General features: G+C 39.5%; 1 protein-coding gene across 1 annotated transcript in view; it reads right to left on the reverse strand.

Annotated features, from left to right (window-relative positions):
* Nucleotides 1-16,128, reverse strand: part of PARD3B (par-3 family cell polarity regulator beta) — a 374,909-nt gene that overhangs the window by 226,312 nt on the left and 132,469 nt on the right. Inside the window, exon 5 of the mRNA XM_021398013.1 lies at nucleotides 135-226. Within this exon, the coding sequence (XP_021253688.1) occupies nucleotides 135-226 (92 nt within the window). The remainder of the gene's footprint in view (nucleotides 1-134; nucleotides 227-16,128) is intronic.

Raw genomic sequence — 16,128 nt, forward strand, 5'->3', positions numbered from 1 at the left:
CGGCTGCAATGAGGTCTCCCCGAAGCTGCCTTTTAAATATGAGCACAGTGCAGGTGTGGTTGGAATGAGAAGTCAGTCTTGTCTTGCATATAGATAAAGCATGCTCAAGTCAGCGCTGCAGAAGATGTTCCTACCTTACAGGAAGATGGGCCCTCTGAGATGACAACAGTTCTGTAGGTCCAGCGAGGTTCATCTCCCCATCCTCAAAAGATACCTGGGAAGCACCCTGTCAAGAGATTTCAAAGCACAAATTGAAACTAAACACATGCATATGCATATAAAACACTGGTTTTGTTTATATGTTTGAGTCAGTACTTGAAAGAGAAAGCAAGCCACTATTTGTTCACCTCACTGAGACTCTGAGACATTTCAGAGGCCCATTATTTACGGAGTATACAGAAAACACTCAGAGAAACAGTCCCACTGCTCACTCCAGCATCCCACCAAACTTTCACTGACGTTATGGTTTAAATACAATTGAAGGCCCATCCCACTGTCTGTGGGAAGAGAGAGGAATAACATCTTCTGTCAAGGTCCAGTATAATCAGTAGCTTTTCTCCCTTCTTCTATCTTCATACAACCTAATGGGAGATTTAGAATCTCTTAATCCACTACAAAGAGACAGAGTGATGGAAGAAACTAGCCACCTGGACTTAATCAGGGCAGGCTATGGGATGCTTGGCACCCTTCTTCAAAAAGCCACTCCATACTTTATGATGCTATAGCCAACACAGAGAGGGGAGGACAGACTGAAAGACCTGTGGAGAACCCAAAGGTCTACAGGACAGGGAATAATTCAAGCTGAAGAGCTGAGGATATCACAAGTTCCAAAAAGGTTGAGCAGCTCCCAGTACTGCTTCCTCACTGCCAATCCATCCTGAATTCTTTTCAACTCTGAGCCACCTCCTTGCTCAAGATAGATTCCCTAAGCCTCAAGCCGCTCTTTCTGTTCCTTTGCAGCGTTACTGTGGTAATGACATTTTCACATTAGCTTCACAGAAGAAGAAATTAAGGAATCATTTGGCCAGACACAAAAATACAGTGCACACATGGACCTAACATTAATGCAAACATTCTTTAAAACTATTAACTTTTTTTCGTGATCCTTAGATTCTTTATGTTTGCATTTTTTCCATGCTGGGAAAGGGAAAGAGGTACAAATGAGATAAGACCACTGTCAGCAGGTGATATATTAGCTTTAATGTACTGTATATCATCTCAGCCTTCACGGCAATAATGTAAACAGAGCAAAATCTGTAACAAAGACCTTCTTTGGAGAGGTCACTTCTGCCAACTCTGCAACAGGAATATAGCTGGAAGACATAAATCTTCAGCTGTCAACACACTAAGGGAATTCAATTCAAAGCTTGATCTTAACTAGATAAAGCCAAAAGTTAATCATCATTTTTTCGTTGCTGCAGCAGTACAGGTTTCCACTGTATATACTCGCCATATCAAGTTGTCTCAAGGCAAAGAGTAGCAATGTTATAAATTAATTCCAAAGAACAAAGTCAACTAGATAGGCAATTTAATTTTCAACAAAAGTTTTACAATGTATATTAAAACTTCCAATTTTTCTCAAAAAGATGGCTCTACCCATAAAGACAGCTTTCCAGGTTTGCTATTCTCAGTTCCCCCAAGATTTGAGGAACTTATTTTCAGCTTAATAAGTAGCAAGAGAGCTGAAGGGGTGAGGGGGCTGCTTTGTGCTTTAGAAAAGAACCATGATGAGTCTAAGCAAACTCTTGGAATATAAATCAAACTGGTTCCACACACTCCCCCCCCCCCCCCCCCCCCCCCCTCTTTTGATCACGCACCACCACTGAGTTTTTGAACCTATTACGAACTGGCAATAATTCTTCTTACATGTTAATCAAAGCACAAGCCAACAGATTTGGCTTCCACTGCAAAGCCAATACAGTTCACTGAAAGTAACGTCTGTCACCAATGAAAGAACTATGTGAAGAAACGTGTACTGAGTCTATGCCATCTCTTCCAATGGAGATCAACTCTACACAATGGAACCATGTGTCAATGAGCAATTTTTGTTGTATCAAGCATATTCCACACTAACCCCATAAATCAGGAACTCAGCCTCAGGCAGCAAGTTAGCAACAGAAATCCGACACACAGCTTTCATGTGCTGACTTCATTTTGAACAAAGGAAGAGCGTTGGTAGCAACAGATGTCAGAAGGAGACAACTCCCATTAACCAGAGTGCTCCCAAAGCTAACCTTTTTTAGCTAAGCAGAGAAAACACTGGTGCTACAAAAGGGTCTTCATTTTGGAAGGCTGAAATAGCCAAGCCATGAGCAGATTTTTGGGTGGTGAATTAACCTGCCCCTTTTTTTCTTCCAGACACTGGCTGCAACACAGCACTGCTCAGTGCATGACCAAGAACTTGCTGTTAGTGGCTCTGAACAGTTTTGCTATTTAAAGCTTCCCTTGCAGTCTGTTCAAGTTTGTGTATGCTACGTTACTTTTCTGTTTTTTGGCTTTGGGGTTACTGTTATTTTTTGCTGTAGTGAGGTTACATCCATACGTGTCCTCCTTCCCCTCTTCTTCGGGTAACTGAGATTTCACAGTAGTGACAAATATAGATAGCAGAACATGATCTCATCTCATGTTTCTGTTGACTGATTCACAGTTTTTAAGCCACAAGGGACCATTTTTGATCAACAAGTCTAATGTCATTCTTGGAATTAGATTTATTTAGTCACACAGCACAACGTTGGCAAGTGCACAGTAACACTGCTAGATAAGCAAAAGGTTCTCACACAAAGATGGCAACTGTGCTTTTTTCTGCTAAAGGTAGCAGAAGCAAAAGGTGCCTGGAAGCTGAAAAAAAAAGTTGTTACAGGTATTAGAGATATCAGACCTCCAGAAGAGATTATCAAGGACAGATTTAAAAACATGTCAGGAATGTTTCAGGGCATGTTCATTCCTGTGTCAGAAAAAATGGTCCAGCGTTGTGAGGTGCCTGACAGCCCCACACCTGCAAGGTAAAACTTCAGCAAGGAATTCAGAATTTGGAGCCCATAAGTTCAACTACAGCTTTTTTAAAATTCATTCAAGGGTAAATGCTCCTACAAGAGAAGTTATCCACTCCTAAGCTGGACCCCAGAGTGTTTACAGACTTCAGAAATACCATGGAGAGTGTTCAGTGTCATAGCCTCCTGCTTTGAAGGTAAGTGCTCAAACATTACAGATCACTGCATGCTAAAATCGGTAAACATAGCCAAATAAATTTAAAGTCTTAAATGACTGACGAAACATGAGTCATGGAAGTGATTCATTACAGAGCTGAGAATGACATTAGTCACGTAGTAATTACTACAAATTGACAAATTCCTTTCATACTTCAGCATTTCATTAGAGCCACAGTAAATTTAAACAAATCGTCTCCTGCCCAACCGGCTGAAAGATAGCAAGCCAGTGATGCACAAGTAAAGGCACTGTTAGAAGACAATGATCCAATACACACTAATTCTCAATCTTCACTGTTTAACAAAGACCAGTTGTCACTTTTTCAATAGTAGCAGAATTAACGACACCAACTCCCAAAACTTTACTCAAATTCAGCTACCTGTGCAATATAACAGAATTGCAGTTTTCAGCTAGGAAATAGAAATAAATGCAAAATACTGCAGTAAAAACAATAGGCAAGAAGGCAGATGCATCTAATAACAGTGGAATTGTTTTTTTTTATTTATTTACATAAGTGTAATTTTAATTAAGCAATTTTTCTTAGTGCTGCAGAAAGCATGTTTTTTAAATTAGAACTGAAACAGAAGAGCAAGATCCTATGAGATAATAGCTCTCTGCCAACAACTATATAGCTCGAAAAATTCTTGTATTCATTACATAACAGCTCTTCAATTAGGTGAATGTGTATGCATAGCAGTAAGAGCAACCAGACACACCAGTAACTTCTTCTACTCTGTGGACATGCACTGTGTTCCAATTTAACAGTCAATGTGGGCAGATATCAGCCTGAACAGCAAATATGCTGGAAACAGTTGTGCATCTGACTGAAGTTAGATTGTATGAAAGTGCTCCCCTGTTTATTTATTTCATTTTTGAAAATGCTCCATTTATATAAAAACTACAGAACTCGTTGGAACCTATCAGCTTCAAGAACAGAAGAGAGTGGCGCTTTTGGACAGAGAGGAGAAAGTACTGCTTTCAGAAGAAGGGATGGGCAAAATGAGCTGAGAGCCACCAGTCCACACTGCGCTCGGCCACTGCTTCACTTTCCAGCTATTGTCACAACTGAGGAACTGTGCATTTCCACGTTTTCAAATATCAGCACAGCAGCAGTTTCCCAGCTCTACCCTGGTTACAGTGTAGTTTTCCATAATCTTTCAGTTCTCCTACAGCAATATTTTGCATATCCAACCAAGAGTGCACCACAACACCCAGCCCAACACAGCCAATCTCTGGAAATAGCCAGTAGCCACAGAAGGGCCATTAATCACCTTGATTCTCTCTGATAGACTCCCACTGGTATTCTCAGGACAAGCAGCAGGTTTGGAGGTAGTACAAAATTGCAGATACATCACTTTTAAAAAAGGTATGTAGTCAAAAAAAAAAAAAATACATCCTCTTCTATTTCTTTTCTTATTAAACAATAACCAGCATGAGACAAACCTCAGAAGTAGATGGGAAGTTCAGAGAAAGAGTAACTCTGTGTAAACAACTGGAGAACATCCTGAGTGCAGGGTATTCTTGCAGCATAAAGCAGTCATCAAACGCTAACCGTACACTTGAAGGAAATAAATAAGATCTATTAATAAGAATTGTACATGGTCACCACTCAAAGTGTGGCACATCCCAAGGGAAAACATTTTTATTTGAAACTTTATTTTAACGGCCAAGTTAAAAGTGAGGCTGCTGTAGGACTGGGGCCAGCCGATAGCTGGCCACCGTCGACACAAAGGGAGGGCAGGCAGACCTGGCAGGTCAGGGCACACCCCACACCTCCCTCCAGGAGGGCCAGCAGGAGGTCAGTCCCACAAACCGTGGCTGCAAGGAAGCTGGGGAGTGACAGAGATGCTTGCTTACAAATGCAGGAAATGTCTCATACACTGCTCCCACAACAGACAATTTCAATTACTGTATTTAAAAACTGAACATTTTTAGCAGCACTTTCAGGATCACGTGAACATTTCTGACAGCCAGAATGAGTTTACAAAGCCATTACACTATTTTTAGCTTTAAAAATCAGCATTTTCATAAATATTCCCAAACCTATTAGGAGGTGCTAAAACTTAAAGGTGTTTACCTTTAGTTACAGCAACAAACATGACAGCTGACGTTGCATCCCAGAGATGATCCCTGAGACCATCTAGCTCAAGGAATGTAAATACTCTTTCTCATTCCATCAGGATACAACCAAGTACTAGTTACCTGGTGATAACCTTAGGTGAACCCGGGTCCTACACCTGGGTTTGATGTTGAGGAATGTGACACAGGGCTGCTACAAGCTCTGGCAGCACTGAGGTGCCAGCCAGGCATCCCCGCACCTTGTTGTGCTTGCAGCAAGGGCACCAGGCTTTCTCAAATTAACAAAAAACTGTTCTTAAGACAACTTTATGAAATAAAAGATCTTCTAACTGGAGAAAACCATTCAAATCAAAGGCTCTGCAGGTTGAACATTGCACATTGTGAAATACCAGCTTTCAGTAGGGCACACAGAAACCAAGGTCACTCAAATACTAGAGATGAAAACAAACTCAGTGTCAATATCTGCATTTCATCTGCTTAGCTAACTTTTCATTACCGAGCTAATTACTTGCCTACAACCAAAAAAGCATCCTGAAATGTAGTTGTAAGCAGGATGGTTCGGTGTATCAAAAGTCAGTGAAATATGCCTCAAGAATTTCCAGATTAATTTTAACACAACACCTCCCCATTTTTTTTTATTTTTTTTTTTGCTTCTGAGCATAATGAAATAACAAACAGGTCCTTTTAAAATGAACCAATGATAGAAAACTAAGTTAGTTGCTCAGTGTGCTCTTAGAGGACATGGCAGAGCTTGTCCCAAAAAGAAATTCTGATCAACAGGCATGCAAGCTGTCACACTTAAACAAGTGTATTTCTTACCACAATCTATTTATCTATATCAAAAAGCTCCTAACCTGCTAACATGCCCACACTATAACCATCACTGGTTTATCAAGCACAGAAACCAATACAAAGCTGGCCAATAAAAAGCCACTAAAGTTGAAGGAAAAAGCACTCTACCTCCACAAAACATGGTATTTTTAAACAGCTTACAATACTTCCTTTGCACTTATTGAGTAAGCTACATCATCTTCTTGAATATTCAGAATGAAATTCATTTGAAATGGATAATGGATGCAATTGTGCTGTATCTACAAATGCAATTAATCACTTGCTAAAGATGATTTTTAGGCAGGCAACAAATATGAAAATAAGAATCATACAACTTCTTTCAGCGTTGTCAATTGAAAACTATTCTACTGAACTGCTGAGAGATATTTTTCAAAATAAGAATAGCTGCACATCTTCAGATATTTTTAACACGATATGCAAGTGTATTCATGCTTAATTAGCACAATGCAAAGACAAGTCGTAATGCAGTTTGGCTTTCAGCAATTACATGACAGTTTGAGGAACCATAACAGTGACATTTTCCCCTCTCAACTACCAGTGGATGCCTTGAATGTTGTAGTGAGTTGATCTTGGCACTTAAAAAGATTTTTTAAGCCAAGGGCATAGATAGACATGCTCTTGGGAATCAGTCTGGAGTAGATTAAAATTTATTTCCCTGAATTGTTTGCTACCAACTCTCAGCTGAGGGTTATCCTCACAGCTGAGTTATACTGGTGGACTGCATACTTACCAGTGTTCTTCAGTGCTAACTCCAACTCACTGAAACCACCTTACTTTTGCTGGCAGGTCCCCCTACTCTGTGTGACTTCAGACTGGAGCAGATTAGGAGCAACTGTACCATAAACAGAGCTCAAGTGATATACTTGGTATTGTCATGAAAAGTGGAACAAGAACATCATAAGAACACACGGACATTTCAAAACGATTGTTTATGCCCCAGAGCGATGGTCAACACTACTGTCAAAACAGTGTGAGGGCAAACTAGAAATAGTAAGCAGGTCTCCCTCACACCTAGAAACTGAGGGAAGAGAGCCTTGTGGGACTAAGCACAGGAAGCAACATCCTCTACCCTCCTGGTAAATCACTGGTCCACATTCAGTGAGTACACCTTGAAGCCACTGCTTTGTATCTCAGCAAAATATATCACACACAGCTCCCAGGGAGCACAGGACTCAGCATGAACCAAAGCAAGAGAACAACTGTTCTTAACTCCCAACCAGCTCTTCTGGAACTACTCGATTTTGCAATGAAAAATACATCTTGCCAAAATTAACCTCTAAAATGTCCTCCCTAACCCCATAGTCCCCATTTGTTTCCAGCCTTAACCATTAAAAATGCAGCCAAGAGCCTCCTGAAACTACAATGCCCAATTTCTTCAAGTCCTGAATGAACAGTAAGTCCTCTTTTTAAGAGCAGCAAGGATAGCTTCAGGCCTGGAGATCATGACTGTTGCACATAATTTTGGTCATGAAAGCTTCTAAGTGTACTCAGATGATGAAAACATCTCTAACACTGAGAAGTAAAGTCCACTAGCTGTAAAAGCAGTGGAGTTCTCACTTTTACTGGCAGTTGCTTTGCATGGCTGAAGGGAAGGAAGAGGTGCAGCAAGAGTGCCCACATAAATATTTCCCCTAGTGAAAGGCTCACAGGAAAAGAAAAATGAGAACCACCACAGTTAAAGTCTTCAGAAGCAGTTTTCCTGCACATAAAAGTCTGGACTTAAGCCCAACATTTTAAGAATTTCCAGGGCGAGGTGCGAGCAACGTATTTTCCAAAGTAGCATAAAGCAGCTTTTAGAAGCATTGATAGTATATTGATAAATATTTGGATTTAGCACCACTACTGGCCAAGAACCAATTCTTGAAGTAAAAGAAATTTTTTTCCAGAGTGGAAAAAAAATCAACTGCTGGAAACATAAGTAATATGGCAGGTGTTTGCAACATTCAGAAGCTGTCAGAACTGGAGTAACTACTGAAAGGACAAAGGTAAGCAGCCAGTCATATAACCACTGGAACCTTTACAACAGACTATGTATTTATTAGCCCTCTTTCCCATTTATCATGATATTTCATTTTTGCTTGGGTGGGCATTCAATATGTGCTACTGAATGCTTCTACAGGGCTTTTCACACCTGAAACGTATTAGGATTCTGTAGGGTCTACGACGTTTTAGAAAATGAACCTCTACTCTCTTCAAAGAGAATGCACCAGGGTCTGTCCAATATCAGACAGAAATCAACTTACCAGTACATACAGAGTTAAAGCCAATGTAGAGGTTTTTCCTTACTAAAACTATGTTAATACAACCAAGTAGCAGCTAAATCAGGCAGACAGTTTTACAGATTAAGTATTCTTTGTCCGTTTCTACTGTAGAGTGTATCTACATGGTCTTTTGAAGACCTGAGTAAGACCTCTGCCTGCACTGCAAGCCAACTAGAAACTACAGAGCAGCATTAGCAGGTCAGCATGCTTGAACTACATTATTATTTTTGTCTCAGCAAGTTTATTAATTTGAGCTCATCCATACTAAAAACATTCTGAAAGATTTTGGCTGACCTAAAGCACAGGAACTCTCTCTTGTCCCTAGTTGTTAGCGATCACATAGATACCCTCAGATTCTACTAGTGTAATGTTAAAATACTTAATTTACCTCTTAATTTTTTATTTATTTTTAAAAAACAATTGCTAAATTTACTACAGAAATCTATGGTTCTTCTTTTATTTACAGGGAACATTTAGCAGTGCTATCAGCAATGCAAGGCAATGAAGAGAAGGTGTTTCCAAACTAAAACTTATGATTTCTTCTGTATCACCCAGTAGGAGACAGAATCTGTATTCAAAGAAAGGGCACAACCTTTGGACATTTGAGCTACTATACAAATTATTCAGGAGCATTCCCATGGCAACAAACATCATTTTAAAAGTGCATGTCATTAGCACTACAAATGCACATTAATCCCTTCTCTTAGTTGGAAACTGTCACAGCGCAATTAATACTGCAAATAAAAAAATGGGAAAGAAATTCACATTTCAGCAAGAAAATCCACCAAATTTTCCTCAGACCAAGAGAACATTGCATTATCCTCCCTAGCTTGACACACTGTTTCAAGCCTCCCAAGATCTTAACTGACAGAACGTTTTTAGATTTAACTACTATAAACCTGTATTTTGAATCCTTTCTCTTTTGTGCAAAGAGGAACTCCTTGCACTCCTCTTTAAAAGTAAATGAGAAAACCTCAGCAACCACTATACAATACATTGTGATAATTTCTTCATCAAAGCATTACTTGGGGAACATTTAAGTCTTTTCTAGGCAGTCTTGTATGTGATTCCACATCACCATTTCCTTCCAGAATAGAATTCAGGTTCTATTTACGCCACATAAAACTACTAATCCTGAACTCCTAGAAAAAACAATAATGCAAATACATTAAAAAAAAATTACAAGCATAGTTGCTTTACCAAATCAAAACTTTCTGCTTTATCCACACCAATATGCCATCAGTATTATCTGAAAGGCTGATAAAGAATGCATCTCAGGTAAAAGATAGATCAACAAATGACATGTTAGGTTCACATCTTTATTCCTTCAAGTAAAGACCCTCACTGAATTTAGCTGTCTTCCTCAGTCCAAACAAAAATTATGGGTATTTGGGAGACCATCTCTTAATGATGCTGCCATTGCCCATTTGATGTTTAGAGAAAAGAGGTGAGGGGAAGGAAAGGTGGGTCGAACAACCAAATGAAAATCTGCTTCCTCACCACCACCAACATAAAGTGACAGTGGACAACAAGAGTTTCCAAAACTCAAACACTCAGTGAGTTTTCAAAATTAGAAGAGGGACTTCACTAAAAGACATGCTTAATACTTTGCTGCTAACTCTGCCTGAGTCAGACATACAAGGCGTTGCCTGAAACAAGCTCGGTTGGTTGTGGAAGCCCACAGCACTGTTTGTTGATTCTGCATCAACGAGGAAAATCAAACAATTACCTTCCACCCACCTGTCTCAGCACTGCTCACAGTTTAAGAGCAATGAAGTTACCTTTTATCCAAGATCAGAGAACTTACCTCACTGTTTTGGAAATTAAACTGTAATGTCAGTAAAAATGCTACAGTAGTGTAAGAATACTCTTTATCTTGATTCAAAGTCACTCTCTTAACTGTATTTAAGCTAAGAAGACTGTCACGTCAGCAACCTAGAGATGAAAACCTTGAAGAGATGGAGGTGCCCACATTGCCCACCTCTCCTCAGAGGCACTTATTTTGAACACACACTCCAGGTGACAGTCCCACAATGGCACCCAGAGCAATGTACACACTGAGGCTGCAGCAGGAGGCACAGGGCCCCAGGCCCAGAAGGGCAATCCTCAACACTTCCGCACCTAGGATGGCTGCTCCAGTGTGCTACATTATGCTATCCTCAGTGCAGTGTCAGTAATTGCTAGTTGTGTTACTACTGCTCTTTATATAGGATTATCATAGTGAAGCAACAGCACCGATTAATCAATTAGCGTGGATTCATTAGAGATGAAAGATAGGGCAATGTAATTGTGTTTACTGAACAATGGATGACAGTGTGCTTAAAAGCTCAGGCTTCCTAATAATACACAACCACCTAGTAAGTCATATACATAACATTATGAATATTTAGAACATTCTCACTGCAGATCTACACCAGCAACAATCAGCATGTGAATGTATGTGTGCAAGTAATGCTGGAGCATGAGCAATGCAAAGGGGAGAGCATGCAAAGTAATAAACATGTTTTTTATTGAAGTGCCTCTTCTAATTTTGAAAAATTGGAGGCATGGTGCAGCTGAATGAATATAAATCAGCCATTCCCCCTTGTCCTATCACTACCAGATCGTGTAAAAAGTCAGACCCTCTTCTGCTTGTAGGCTCCCCTCAAGTACTGGAAGATCACGATGAGGTGTCCTCAGAGCCTTCTCTTCTCCATGCTAAACAAGCCTGACTCCCTCAACCTTTCTACATAGGCGAGGTGCTCCAGCCCTTTAATCATCCTCGTGGCCCTCCTCTAGACCTACTCCAACAGTTCCCCCTCCTTGTGCATCCAGGCCAGGCCTGAATGCAGTACTCCAGATGGGGCCTCATGAGGGCAGAGCAGAGGGAGAAAACCCCTCCCCACCGCTGGCTACCCCTCTGTTGATGCAGCCCAGGATACTGTTGGCCTTCTGGGCTGCAAGAGCACACTGCTGGCTCACATCCAGCTTTTCATCCACCAAGACTCCCAAATGCAGAAGTATTTTCTCAAGACATCTGAGGTGCATGTCCGTTACTGCTTCCCTTAGCAGAGGTTGAACATTGAACATCAGCAGTGAGAGGACATGAATACTGAGCTCCCAGACACATATCATGTTTCAACCATATGATTCCCTTAAGGCACTAATGTTATAGCAGAAGACCCCATCTCCCATCTCAAGGTGGTATACAGACTAGCCACTAATGGATATAAAAAGATGAGAATTAATTTATTGAAAATACGGTGTAGTCAAGAGGTGTTGAAATACAGCTTCAGCTGTACTTTTAAAGGATATACAAGAAAGTAACAGCTTACAGAGGAAGCGCTTTGCTTAAAAAGCTGTGATAGAAAACATGCCCAACTATACTCCACAAAAACAGAAATCTTCCCAGAACCCAAAGATCATGATCCCGTGAGAGACCCAATCTATAGCATGACAAGGATTTGAATGCTCTCAGTGATGCACTTACCCAGTATTTTCCCAAGACATTTTCACATCGTGCAAAGGAACCACACTTTGTGATTAGCGTAGAGCTTCCTCAGATTGGAATGTAGCCTTTTTACTACACAAGGTCCTAAAAATCACATTGTTTGTTTAGATTAAAGACAATTCTATTCCTGCTGAGAGTTAAGTGTTCCCCCCTAACTTTATGGGCTGCAAATTTATTTACTCTTCAGTAGATTCAGGCAGTGAGTTAATGAAAGACTTATCAGCTTGCTTCAGTCCAAGTGGCTTACTGGTAGCAGCTACCTAGTATTTAACCATTTTCTTCCTATTTTAAGAGATGTTAAAAATAGTTTCAATTATATATAATTCTGTTAAATTTAAATAAAATCATATATATATGTATATACATATATATGTGTTTTTATATTTCATGTGAGCTTTGTCCAAGATGACAAAGACGCTATGAAGTCTCACAACATACCTCAGTACAGGAAAGAACTGTGTCCCTTACAAACCCTCAACTCCCCTTGGCTTTAGGCATTCTCTGAACTCAATTGTCAATCTTTCTCAACAAAACTAGTCGTGACGCTGAGGCCAGGTAGCCATCATGACAGCCTAAGAAAAAACCAACACAAATCAGTCTTGCCTCTCTATTTGACAGGCAAACCCCAGAATAGAGATGCTCTGAGTTTTTACCTTTTGCATTCTTGAAATCTATCTCTAAGAAAAAATCTGTCTGCAGAAAAACAGGCCATCAGTCTCCAAGAATTTCCTAAGGGACCATGGGAACACCTCAACCTACACAGCACCAAACAAGAGAATAAGGGTTAAATGTCTGAATCTCTTCAATGAATTGAGAGTTGTCTGCGTACAAATGTAGGAAAACCTACTGCCCTACACAAAGTCCTTGATCTTGATCCTAATTCTCAATGGAAATTAAGGCAACTGCATAGCATTTTAATACTGTGCAACTGTATACAAAATCCTATTTCACAACTTGAAATTACAGGCACAGTGTTACACTGAATTTATGAGTGGATATTATTAATAAATCTGAGTCAACTCCTGTGAGCCAAGACATTACTATCACTGGCTTATCTTAAACCTAGCAGGTAATTTAAACCAGAAGCAGATCACCTTAGAGTACAGTGTTATTTCCAACAAATCCTTATGAATCATAATGGCATCTTCAACCTCTCCTAGGATTTTAAGAAGTCATCCAAAAATAACCTTTCATAAAATGATCTGGTTTCATGTTAATTATTAACTACATCTTCAAATAGCAACACTGTTAGTAAATAATTTGACAGCAATAAAAATTGCAGTGGAAGAAAACGGGACATATATTGCTGAAAGAAAGCAGGGTGAACAAAATACTGTCAGCAAACACATATCAGCATATTCATTGGGAATAAAATAGCACAGCAATAATAAAGCCACACAGATGAATTAAGCTCCAGATATAACAGTTTTTTGCAGTTTCACCTACTGATCAGATTATGAGAGAGCAATATAGTATACCACGAGCTCTCAGTAGTGACTTTTTAAATTTAGAGAAAAATAAGCAAAAAGGAATTGCAAAGGTAACTTTATTTTCATGCTGCAAAGGTGTATATATTGACAGAAATTGCCTTTTTGTCTTTTTTTTTTTAAGCTGTTATTAACAGTTGCAGATGGGCTTAACTGCACTAAAACTGTTAACATCAACATGCTTAACTGCAAGGACAAATGTCAGAACACATTGCTGTTCCTCAGGTAAGCACAACAAATGATATGAACAAGTGAATAATTCTCAGTAAACAGAAAATAGCCTAAGCTATCAATTCTGCTGATTATTATACATGTTCCTAGGCAAAGATGTCTGTTTATCCTAAGCAATTCTCTTTTGCTCCCAAAGTAAAGTTAATTATGAGAAGAGTTAGAATTTTTAAAAAAACTTTTCAGCAGAAATTCCTGATTTTTACTTATTCCTATTTTAATATAAATATTATCCCTTACATCAGTGTTTTTTCGTAAAGAAAATATCCCAGAGGCATCTTCTGTACATAAGTGATTACCACAAAGCAGAAGGATTTCCTTCTCTCTGCAGGCCTTTACGTGGCTCCATCATTTCCAAAGCTCCTCACAGAAGATACTGAAGCTGGTTTTAGATCAGCAGAGATACTGTGCACCAGGGCAAAATAGTTCTGTTGTTTCCAGTTTCTTCATATGAAGAATCCTAATAACTTACTGCAAACACTCCGAAAGTGTGGCACACACAGCAATTAGTGCCATCCCAGACTGCTTTCCATACACTTCAGCTACACATCTCTCTACTACTTTCTTTTGCATGTAGGACTCAACCAATGCAGTCTCCACTGCAGCACTCCAGCAGGTTACAAAGAATTGTACAGGATAACAAACACAGTGAGATACAACGATGCTGAGACAGGTGTGCACATGTGCAGCTTTCTCTCCAGAATTCTACTTTATTTTAGTTTTTTTTAAACATTTTGAATAGGTGTAAGAGAATGTTTTCCCTCTCTTTTTTGGGGCTAAGAAACTCAAGATTTATGCAGTCATTTAACATTTAGAAGACACTAAAGCATTGCTTTTTGAACCCCTAGTTTCAGCTGCTCTGCCATCTCTAAGACTGCTATTTGTTATGGCCCACAAAATAATGGTATCCAGTTGGCATCGAGCACTGTAGCTGCGTTGGACTAAGTCCGTTCTCTTTGCTCCTGTTTGAGTCCCTTTGTCTCACACAGTGAGTACAAAAGAGAAGGTGAAGCAAACTACAGTGAAAAGCTGTTTCAAGAGCCAACACAGTGAAGGTGCATTTGAAAATAATGTGGCTAACGGATCTGTTTTACATAAAAGTAGCCTATAAAACAATCTTCATGAGAGCCCTGGGCCCATGCAAACCTCTCACCGACTTCTAGGATTCATGTTTCCTGCAGCTCATCCCTCCCAAACTGCAGACCCCGTTCCTTAGATTGCTTCCTTTAACTCTGCTGGCACTTTTTTTTTTACAGCTCCCCAGCAGGGCAGAGGTCAGAGCCGAGACTGTGCTGGGACAAGACAGGTGTGCAAAGAAGCAACATCAGGTCTCAGAACATTTGCGTACTTTACGATGTTTCTGAGCTAGACTGATTTACACTATACTAGCGTATTCTTAACTAACAGATTCCTCAATTTCGTAAGAAATTCTGGCTTTAAAACTTCAGTACAATAAGCTTAGATACTTAGCACAGAGCAGATTTGTTTTATTTCAAATATTATTACCTATGAATAAATACAAGGTGAACTACCGAGGTCTGATTGTTACTGGAAACATTCTAAGAGCAGCAGTGTTTCTACAGTAGTGGGGATAGGGAGGTGGTTTTTTTTCTGTTTGTCTGTTTTTAAAGAAACAAAGTGACCTACGCTAAGTCCACGGAAATTTATTATTTAGAAAAAACAAATTTATAAACTATTTTGTACAGTGAAGTTTCTGTGGGATAACGTAAGAGAAGCTTTTTCTGAAGTCTTTATAATTGCATTATAAAAATCCAACACAAGCTGTTAGACTTCACTCGTAGATTTCTTATATTGAGCACATCTAATCTGCATATTTAATAGCTCCAAATCAATGTAATGTATTCTGTGTACTCAAAAGTAAAGACATTATCCTTTCTTCTAGAAAGAAAAGGTAGAAAATGCTTCAGTAAGTTACTCTGTGAAGGAAAGAACAAGGTAGACTTTCCGAAGAAAGGCATTTCGGATATTAACTTTACTAAATCCCAAAGCGACTGAAGAAAACAATGAATGCTTTCTTCTGAAAATCAACTTAATAGTCTAGGACCCCTAAAACAAGGTACATCCTGCAGGCACCTGCAATACATCCTACACAGAAGTAGCTCCCAGTAGAAAAAAATCGTGAAGGCCGTGACATTTTTTTCAACTATCAGCGCATTATCTCTTGCAGGGCTTTAAATTTTAGCAAAAAAGGACCATCAATTGGGCTCAAATTTTAATAGGAAGCACTGGATACATGAAACAAAACAGGAGAATAATAGGGTAACACTGATCTGTGTTTCTGAAGCGATGCACTATTGCACTTCAAGTTACTCCAAACTTCTGTGCAGTACACACTTGCTCTTGTTCAATGGTAACAGAGCAATAGAGCCCAGAGATAAGGAAGAGAGGGACCTGGGGAGCTGAACAACAACTCAAACCACTTTGCACAGCGCTTTTCCTTCAAGCATCAACTGTTAGCAACACCATGTTGTGAGCACAAAAGGAATTCAGGTTCTAAGACAAA

The sequence above is a fragment of the Numida meleagris genome, chromosome 5 (assembly GCF_002078875.1).
Source record: "Numida meleagris isolate 19003 breed g44 Domestic line chromosome 5, NumMel1.0, whole genome shotgun sequence".
Lineage (NCBI taxonomy): Eukaryota > Metazoa > Chordata > Aves > Galliformes > Numididae > Numida > Numida meleagris.